Here is a 9,396-nt window from a genome sequence, read left to right as displayed (position 1 = left end):
AATAATAGTCCGGTTATTGAACTTTTTATAGTTTAATTAGGGGAAATTTTTATTGCGAGCTTTTTGCCGCGAGCTTTTTCGGGAAATCTACAAGCTTTTGTTAGATCCCCAATCACACCACCATTAACCCAACACACATGCACACACACACAAAATGACTCTTTTTAGGCATGGATAAAAATCTCTTTGTGACTTTCTAGCAACACAGGAATGCACTCTTACATCCTAGTTTGTTGCCTATAAAGTTGGAGCTAAAAATTATTCCACTAACATTGGCAATTCGAGTAATGTTAAGTGCCTGTTCAGGAAGATGCTTGATTTCAGGCTCGTCTCATGTCGGTTTTCACCAAGTGTTGGCTTTATCTAAAAATTTTGGACTGAGCAAGGTGCAAGCATTAACAACGCATTCTCGTCTTGCCCAAAAACCAGCCCTATTTATACAATGGAGGATTTTGAATAGTTCCCATGCAGAGAGCCTTGGATTCTACCACTGATACTAGATATCAAATGAGCTCCACTATCATTGTGCTTTGCAATGATATTAAGTGTGATGATCGGGCTCCAATCTAGAAGCTACAATTGGTGACAAAATCACGCACAAGATGAGGAGAGGAGGGATCATAGCATGACAAAACGATGCAAGCAAAACCTTGGAAGAGGGCCACCACTATGTGGTGTTCACACAGTGTGGACAAAGACACAAGCTAGTTTGTAAATTTGCAAACCTCTACAATTGATTTGTTGCTCCAACGTGCCAAATTCTTACATTGGCTACTGCAATCTAGCATAGTTTTGACTAGGGGAAGGGACAACCTTCCTTGCTACTAGACAACCTTCTCTTGTAATAAATTTCAGCCATTTCAAGGAACACTCCTTTGGCGAGTTGGGCGTCCCCTTGGTCTTAGTGTACGCTGAGGATGCATTGAAGTGCTCTAACAATATCACTAACAAAACAGGATCCAAATAGGGTTCAAGCAAAAGGGGAGACAAGGGAGAAGCTTAAAGATGTGTGAATCACCTCTTATCATCCCAATCACTATTCAAATGTTGGTAAGGCTTAGTGCACAAGCCCCTATTGGTCTGTCAATGAAGTTGCATTTAGATTTAATCTGCGTTCACGAACAAAAACTATTGAACCCGATGAGGTGTTTGACGAGCTGCAGGGAGCTCTTTGCCTGCTGTAGAGGCCATAGGTGGCATCGTTTCATTAGGTAGGAGAAGCCATCTTGTCAAGTCTAGAGTGTTCAATGCGCATTGACGACAATAGCAAAGCCAGCAATGGCAAAGCCAAATGGTAGCTTTCGATTGGTTTCAAGGGCAATGGTGCTCTGGTGCTTCAAATGGCATCCTCCCAAAAGGAGGTTGCCATTCTCCATGCCAAAGGTGCTTCAAATAGGTGTGCTAGCCTCTACCATCGTCGCATTTTGGGCGACGTGTGCACTGACCCTAAGGGTTGAAGCAAAAGGGGTAACAAGGGAGAAGTTGGAAGACAACTCTTATCAACCCAATCACTATTCAACTCTATACTTGTTCATTTTTTATGCTAGGTAGCCTAGAGGCATGTTCTGGATCTTTGAGTCCTATAGCCATGTGTCATAATTGGAGATGTGGATTTTAAAAAGATCCAATGGTGTAACATTGTTTATTGCAAAATTAGAGGTGCTAGCTTTCTTGGGCTAAAGCATCGAGCTTTAAAAATCAAAAGCTAATGCAATTAGGAGCACTTCAACTCTTTCGTTAGGTGTTAGCTTGGATTTCTCCAAGAATGTTGCTTCTGTTGTGGAGCCATCATAGCTTCATCATCACAAAATGCTCTCCCTATAACTACGCAAGGGAATATTTGAGTCATTCCCATGTGCTGGACCTTCAATTTTACTGTGAGTGTAGGAGGTTCTAAGAGAACTCGTCCCATGAAGTAAATACACAATCTGTGCTGTTGAGAATCATATATTGAGGTGAGGATTGTGGCCTTATTGAGATCTTTGCGGAGGCTTGAAGAAGAAGACTGAATATTAGAGTCATCGCAGAGAGCACAAAGGGCATCAATTGGGAAAGGCGATGTTGGGAAACTAAAGCGATCTGATTTCAAGACTTTATTCGGGATAGGCAAGTCAATACGGGTACTAGACCTTTTTTTACAAGATTCTAGAGAGGAAGCTTGGAACCTCTTGACGCAACTGGGAGACAGGGAGAGACTGCTACGGAGGAAGATCTTGAGGACGTAGGCAAGTAAGGATGGCGGGCTTGAGGCCTTGAGATAGAGACTACTGAAGAGGCAAAATTGTAGGAGATGGCTGAAGGTCGAAATTGTTGAGAGGCGATCGACGAAACTCGACATATGGGACAACGTGCGAGGCTCTGAAGGCAGGGGAAGATGAACCAGCAACACGAGGGCTAGAGAAGAGAGAAACGGGAGAGCAAGGTTGAACGGGAGAGCATGGACGAAAGGGGGAGGCAGGGTCGACAACAGCGAGTTGCTCACGACCTTCCTCCTTCAGAATGTGCTCTTTTAGATCTCTCTGGATTGGGTTCGAGGAATGTAACACATTTAAAAACTAGTATCGTGCTTTTCCAATAGGACCACTACTTGCAAGCTCTCTCTGGAGGAAGCGGTAAATGCAACACATCAAATGTGTCGTTGTGGTCGGTCTCACTTGCTTGTAATCTATCCTTACAATACTAATGATTTGTTGCTCAATAATACCATATTTTAATATTGTTTCCATTTCAGACGTGTTTTTTGCATCTTTTCAAAAAGTGAAGTAGACGTACATACTTGGTGCGTACACGAATTTGGATGCTTAACTTGGAATACAAACACGTCCATTGAGATTTAGGTAACGTGTCATTCTCTTACATATTCGCGATACTCAATCTCGACGATTCCAATCTCGACGCACGGGGAAGGGCCCGTTCCCTCGGATTATAACTCTTTGGGGAAGGAAGCATGCCGCCTCCCCACCTACACACTGTGTAACCGGTTATATAAAGTATATTATATATATATATGTTTTGAATTTCACCTTGTTTGTTGAATTTTTCTTTTGCATGTTTAAAATTCTTATATGTTTCTCTATTGAGGTACTCTCAAGAAGGGAATACTTAAACACACACGATATTTGCTCGGACCTACTATTGCCTGCTTACTTTATAGTCAAGTATTTCCCTTTCTTGACTTCGAAAACTTACAAAAATCATTTTTTTTTGTTTTCTTCCATCTCCTTGAGCCAAGTGTAACGAATATGAGCCCTAGATTGATTTTAGCCCTTAGGAATATGAGCCCTTAGATTGATTTTAATTAATGTCAATCATGAAGGTTTTATTCAAATAGGGTAAAAACTCATGGGTGAAAGCACATCTTTGCTTTTTAAACTCAAAAAAACAAAAAACATACAATTTTGATATTCTCAACTTACTTTTTTCATTTTAATTTATAACATTGTTAATTTAAATGGACTTATTATAAATTCTGTAATTCAATCCCCTTTGCCCCGTAGGGGGCCTACGGCACCCTAGTTCAATCCCTACTAAGTCCCTAGCATCCTTGTGTCACTCTCTCTTTTCTCTCCATATCCCCTAGCATCTCTTTCTCGACCCCTCCCTAGAACTCCCCTCCCCTCCCGGCTTCAAATAATGCTCTCGCCTTTCTTCCCCATCACCATCTACTCCTTGCCTCCCCGCTTCCTCTTTTCCCCGCATCCTCTCTTCCTGCTTCCTTTTCCTTATCCTTCCTTCCTTTCTGTCGCACCTCCAATGAAAGCTTCTTTATTTGTCCAGCAACTGTAGCTTTCGCTTCGAAGAATCTCCACTAGGGTGTCCAGCAAGCACTCTACTGTGCTCACATCGCTGCCCAACTTACCTTTCCCAGCGTTCCCAGCCCAGCTCGTAGCTCCTCTCCAAAGGTAGCTCACTCCCTACGGCAAGAACTGAAAATTTTGCTGCTCATCTGATCACCTTGCAGTCCAGTGGCCGAAGAAACTATATCTTTAGCATCACGCAGTTTGTTCTCAATTTGGCTGCATCTTGCAAGTGATCTTACTTGACAAGATAAACTCTTCGTCGTCAGGCTCTCCTCTCTCCGCTCGAGGTTTAGCGTTGCTGCTGTTGCCATCGCGCGTCTGCGGAATCTCGGCCGGCAGCCGTTGTTGGCCTTCCCTAGGCCAAGCATCGTAGAAAGTAAACCAGCATCAGTATCAGCAATGAGGTCTATGAGCAATTGGCTTGCGTTTTCTTTAGCTCCGCAATGGTCTGTGGACGTGAGGCCAGATTCTGGTCACCCTCATCAGACCTCTCCAATGAATGCGGGCTATTCTGCTGCTCAAAATTTACCGTCTGCGTCCATTGGCTACAGTACCACCTCTGACTGCTATGAACTATCCGCAGAGAGCGGATCATTCGGCTCGCAGATGCTGGATATGCCGCTAAGGCCCGACGGCTCTCTGTGTATGATGGATGCCCTTACTCGAACCAGCAGCGGAGGTAAGCTTCGTGACCAAGCATTCCTAGCACATGGATTCTTGCCAAATTCTTTCGGTGTTGCTTTTGATTTTGCTCTAGCTTCGGAAAGACTAACTCGCCATTGGGTCTTTGCGCACCCCTTCAACCCTGGTAGATTGGCAGTTCAAGAGTCTTGATCCGCTTGCGATTCGCGCTATGCAGTCTGATTCCACAGTCCAGCCTCAATATCTATTGAACACGGACCTGGCCAGCTTCGCCAACAGTAATGGTGCTGAGCATTTGGGGGTGAGCAATATGGTGTATCGAGCGAAATCGGAAGATGGCCCAAAGCTTGAGGATTTTCTGGGTGCTGCATCCCTTGGAGGGCAATATGCCGAAAACCGTGACTCCCAGCCGTCCTGCTTGGACAACATATACTATGGACATACCTTCGAAAGAGAGGGCTCGCGCATTAATGTAAATATGCCGTTTTCCACGGACAGGGCCAGAGAAGTGCCTCCGTCGTTCCACGCTTATGGAGCCACCGACTCACCTATCTCATCCCACGATTACGACACCCCTTCTGGAGCTTTAGATATGCAAGAACAGAAGGTTTGCACTGGCTATCAGGCCGAGTTGCAAGCCCAAAACCTGCTGCACCTTCCCGTTGATCAGGCTCATAATAATGTTTTCTCGGATTGCTCCCTGCAATTGCCTCAAGGTCCTGGAATGGTGGGCAATGGCAACCTGCTCGGAATTTCTGCGATCAAAACATGGCTCAGGCAAAATCCAGTCCCATCCTCAGAAAAAGAACCGGTCAGCTCGCCTTGTCTTCCAAAAGCGGGTCTAAATGCCGTGGGCGATTTGCAGTCGCTCTCCTTATCCATGAGCCCAGGGTTGCAATCCAGCGGCCTTGTGGTTCAACAGCCTGTTGATACTCCAATCGCTTTGGAACCAAGGAAAAGGGGCTTAGCCAAACTTGGAAACCGGGAACCCGCTCCTCGCAAGTCAATTGATACATTCGGTCAGCGCACTTCGCAATATCGAGGCGTGACAAGGTTAGTACACTATGCATTTAGCATAGTTAGTGTAGCTGCTCTGAAACGTTTTGAGTTACAGAGGCTAGACGCGCTAGTTTTGATATACAAGTTCTAACTCGAGCTCCTCTTCGTCCAGGCACAGGTGGACGGGGCGGTATGAGGCTCACTTGTGGGATAATAGCTGCAGGAAGGAGGGGCAGACTCGTAAGGGTAGACAAGGTAGAGTATAGCCAGAAGAAGTGAATCCACAGTTTTTATTGGATCGATCACTTCATGTTCTTATTTATCTTTCTCATGGAAATTTGTTTAACGTTTTGTATGGTCTCATCTGCTGATGGGAATGTCGCTGCCGAAACATTTTTCTTCCAGTTTACTTGGGTATAAATCTTCTCTCTCCATTGTTGATAGTTACATGAAATGTTTCGTACTCTTAGGGTTTTACTAATATTTTGCCCCTAACCAATTCTAACCTTCGAGATCGTTTTTCTTTATTCTTTAGGGGGTTATGACAAAGAAGAGAAGGCAGCCAGAGCTTACGATCTAGCAGCTCTAAAGTACTGGGGTCCCTCTACTCACATAAATTTTCCGGTGATTTTCGATCTCCTCGAGATGCTTTTGCTGGTATCCTTTACATGGCAGATGATGCTGTCATAGCAAGCTTTGAAATAGAAGATCTCTAGGATGCAATAGATCGACTCGCGTATGGCTTATCAGCTTTTGGCTGTATTTTTCGTTGGATTCCACTGCATGCAGCTCAGCAATTACGAGCAGGAACTTGAAGAGATGAAGAACATGACGAGGCAAGAGTTCGTAGCATCTTTGAGGAGGTAGGTTGGCACTGTTGCTGGTTGAATAGTGTCGTAGTGCCCCTTATTCAAATTGCACACCTGGTTGTTTCTTGCAATCTCTCTAGTAGTACGTTGAAGATACTGTTTATTGACCCCTGTATTCAGGAAAAGCAGCGGATTTTCAAGAGGAGCCTCCGTATACCGAGGAGTGACAAGGTTTTTGAAGCTTTGTTTGACTGTTTTGCCTTTTACATATCATGCATGAGTCATGACCGGTGCCTCGATCATGTCTAGGCATTCTTGTTCTGTCAGTAATCTCTGCAAATGCAACAGGCATCACCAGCACGGTCGATGGCAAGCTCGTATCGGGAGAGTGGCTGGAAACAAGGACCTGTATCTGGGAACTTTCAGTAAGTGTCGAGGTCAATCACAGCTGTGTGTAGTCACATGCACATTTACCTGTACCTGCACACAAGACATCCATGATTCCATCCGGCACGCCGCACGGCTGTATCTTTGGGCTGTAACAGTGTAACGCCATTGCCCATGTTTTGATTTCTCCTATTCATTACGTTTTCTTTTATTCCAAAATCCCCAGGTACTCAGGAGGAGGCGGCGGAGGCTTATGACATTGCCGCAATCAAATTCCGAGGCGTAAATGCTGTCACCAACTTTGATACAAGTAGATACGACGTGAAGCGCATCTGTTCAAGCTCTACGCTTTTGATCGGGGAGCTAGCCAAACGCAGCAAGGAACTCGATGGTGGAGAACCCAGTGTGGAAGAGAGTCACCTAGACGAGGATACGACCAGTCTTCAGAATGCCGAGAGCAGCAACAATGCTTCAGAGGCGCCCAAGAATAGGCTGGAATGGTCAATGCAGTACAGTAGCCAGAACGGGCAGGACGAAGAGCACTATGGTGAGCAAGAGCAGGAAGAGAACGAGAGCAAATTGACAAACTTAAATGATGCTACCGGCAGCAACCAGGTCAATCAATCGCATGCAACGGTAGTGCAAGATTTGATAGGGCTAGACCCGTCAAGCGGGGAAGCCAACGAGCCAAATCGCGAAGCCGGGGGTGGGTTGTTACAACATCCATTGAATGCATCCAGCCCTTCGTCACTGGTGAGCAATTCAGCCAATCCATCATGCTCGAGTGCAGTAGAGAGCCCTACAAACTCAGGGAGTGAGATTGACGACGGCAGCCCAGAAGCAGAAGCAGGAGGGTCTTTGGAGATCGTTCTGCAGGGCGAATTCTCAAAAGCTCTGGATCTAGCAACAGAACAGCCGTTCAAAGCGCGGGCAAGTTTTGAGAATGTTGGAGGATTGACGCCTTGGATGAATTCCAACGTGCAGACGATTGCCGGAAGGCCTGTAGGGGGCCACTTACCGGTGTTTGCAGTGTGGAACGAGACCTAGGGAGGGCAAGAGAACCAGGGTTTTGACATTTGTTGTTGACGTTGCAACAGATGCAACCGATCTCCCGCTGTGATCCAAAACCGAATGAAAGAGGTTGCCCAAGATGGACGAAGGGCGACTGGGAAAAGCTGGGTGGCGGTGAGATGCAAACGGATGATCGGAGACGAGAAATCTGTTTGCATTTTACACCTTGCTTGCATGGTGTATGAGGATGAACTTAGAGAGGCGGATGCCAATCAATCGTCCTCAGGGGCTCCCTTTTCCAAAGGAATGAACAAGCGAGAGAGGCCATGAGTGATCTTTTTGCTTTCTTTTGAATCTCAAGGCTGAGTCGATCGTTGCAGAAATGCTGCTGCCCAAGAACGAAGGTCTGAGGAATCAAGGTCTGAGTAAACAACTAATTCCATTAGCCTTGGCTTTTGTATTCCAACAGATAAAATGTGGCGTAGCTATTTTTGACTGAGATCCTACATCCTTCTTTTTTGCGGAGATCTCATCTGAGCTACTGCTCTACCTAGAGTCACTTCCTCATACAATTCTAAGTTATACAACCATACATAGTTTACCTGTCCAGGCATCATCCCTGCCCTTGTAATTTCTGCGAGCCATACCTAACTAAACAGAATGTGTCACGCCCTTTGATATCCATTGCTGCCTTTGGCGCACCTAATTTGAATTTTCTGTTGTACTGTTTTGCCTCAAGTATATATCGACATGATGTTTTAATGCAAGCGTTTGCATACATCCTATGGTACAAGTCGCTTCCATAGATGCCGAGAAAAGAAAGGACAGACATAACAAACGAAAGGAGGAATCCATCAACAGTGCCATGTATCCAATTATTTTAATTTAGATTATAGATCTTTCATACAAGTTAAGACACATGACCTGTGTAGTACGTGTGATTGAAACAAGCCATGTGTAAGCCTTCTACACATGACCTATGTAGTACGTGTCAATTATCTACCCTTGCGATCGTAGACAATTCCGTGGTACATTACAAGTTGAACGCCATGCTTTGGTCGTAAAACATACAAGTTAATGCTATGCCTTGATTTTGAAGCGGGAAAAAAAGGGCAAATCCCATACAATCCAATAGGAATAAAAAGAAAGGGCAAAGCGCAACAACAATGCTAGATATAGAGACCAAAACTCAAATCTTTGGCTAGAATCCCGACATGTTCCATCCATGAATTAAAGTTATCCTTGGCTGCAACTCCTCACAAGTAGCCCATCTTGCCTAAGAGTCTAAATCCATTTATGATAGGTTGAGGCAATGAAAGCTTCTTGCATCTTCTAATATTCAAGAAACAAGAAGACAATTGTGAACGAGGGTCATCCTAAACTACCAAATTGATTCTTCCAAACTCATATGTCCTTTAAAGGAAAGCTTACTAACCCAATGAGTGGTGTCTAAAGCCTTTCTCCAAGCTGTAACCATTACAAATAGCACATTCAGGGCCTTAACAATAGAACCTAGGAAAAAGATAGCAATTCTAGTAGGGGAAGCTCCACTTTCCAACTTGAAAAACCATTTGGCAATGAACCCATGGTTTTAAAGAACCTACTCTAACATTCCATAGCCACAACGTTTCGTTCTAAGTCAGGTACCCCAAGCCCACTGCCTCTCTGTATCTGCCATAACAACCCATGAGATGACATAAGGAAGTCCTTGAGATCTTTAGCAATCCTATTCTAATGACATTGATTGA

At 44.7% G+C, this 9,396-nt stretch overlaps 1 protein-coding gene across 1 annotated transcript; it reads left to right on the top strand.

Moving 5' to 3' along the window:
- The first annotated feature begins 3,556 nt into the window (after positions 1-3,556).
- LOC147904299 (uncharacterized) lies at positions 3,557-8,386 on the top strand. Its single transcript, XM_087385717.1, has 9 exons — positions 3,557-4,479; positions 4,613-5,495; positions 5,614-5,696; positions 5,847-5,855; positions 5,977-6,065; positions 6,231-6,304; positions 6,431-6,481; positions 6,599-6,675; positions 6,864-8,386. The coding sequence occupies exons 1-9, from the start codon at positions 4,200-4,202 to the stop codon at positions 7,682-7,684; spliced, it is 2,367 nt and encodes a 788-aa protein (XP_087241843.1). The 5' UTR covers positions 3,557-4,199; the 3' UTR covers positions 7,685-8,386.
- The last annotated feature ends 1,010 nt before the right edge of the window (positions 8,387-9,396 follow it).

The sequence above is a fragment of the Dipteris shenzhenensis genome, chromosome 2 (genome assembly GCF_047967505.1).
Source record: "Dipteris shenzhenensis isolate YYH24624 ecotype China chromosome 2, Dip_SZ_1.0, whole genome shotgun sequence".
Lineage (NCBI taxonomy): Eukaryota > Viridiplantae > Streptophyta > Polypodiopsida > Gleicheniales > Dipteridaceae > Dipteris > Dipteris shenzhenensis.
This window is presented reverse-complemented; position numbering and strand designations above follow the sequence as displayed.

Bases quoted from the DNA above. Each gene is read 5' to 3' on its own strand.
- LOC147904299 (XM_087385717.1), top strand. From the start codon at position 4,200: ATGAGGTCTATGAGCAATTGGCTTGCGTTTTCTTTAGCTCCGCAATGG. The intron at 4,480-4,612 runs GTAAGCTTCGTG...CAACCCTGGTAG, and splicing joins TACTCGAACCAGCAGCGGAG to ATTGGCAGTTCAAGAGTCTT. The intron at 6,066-6,230 runs GTGATTTTCGAT...CACTGCATGCAG, and splicing joins CTACTCACATAAATTTTCCG to CTCAGCAATTACGAGCAGGA.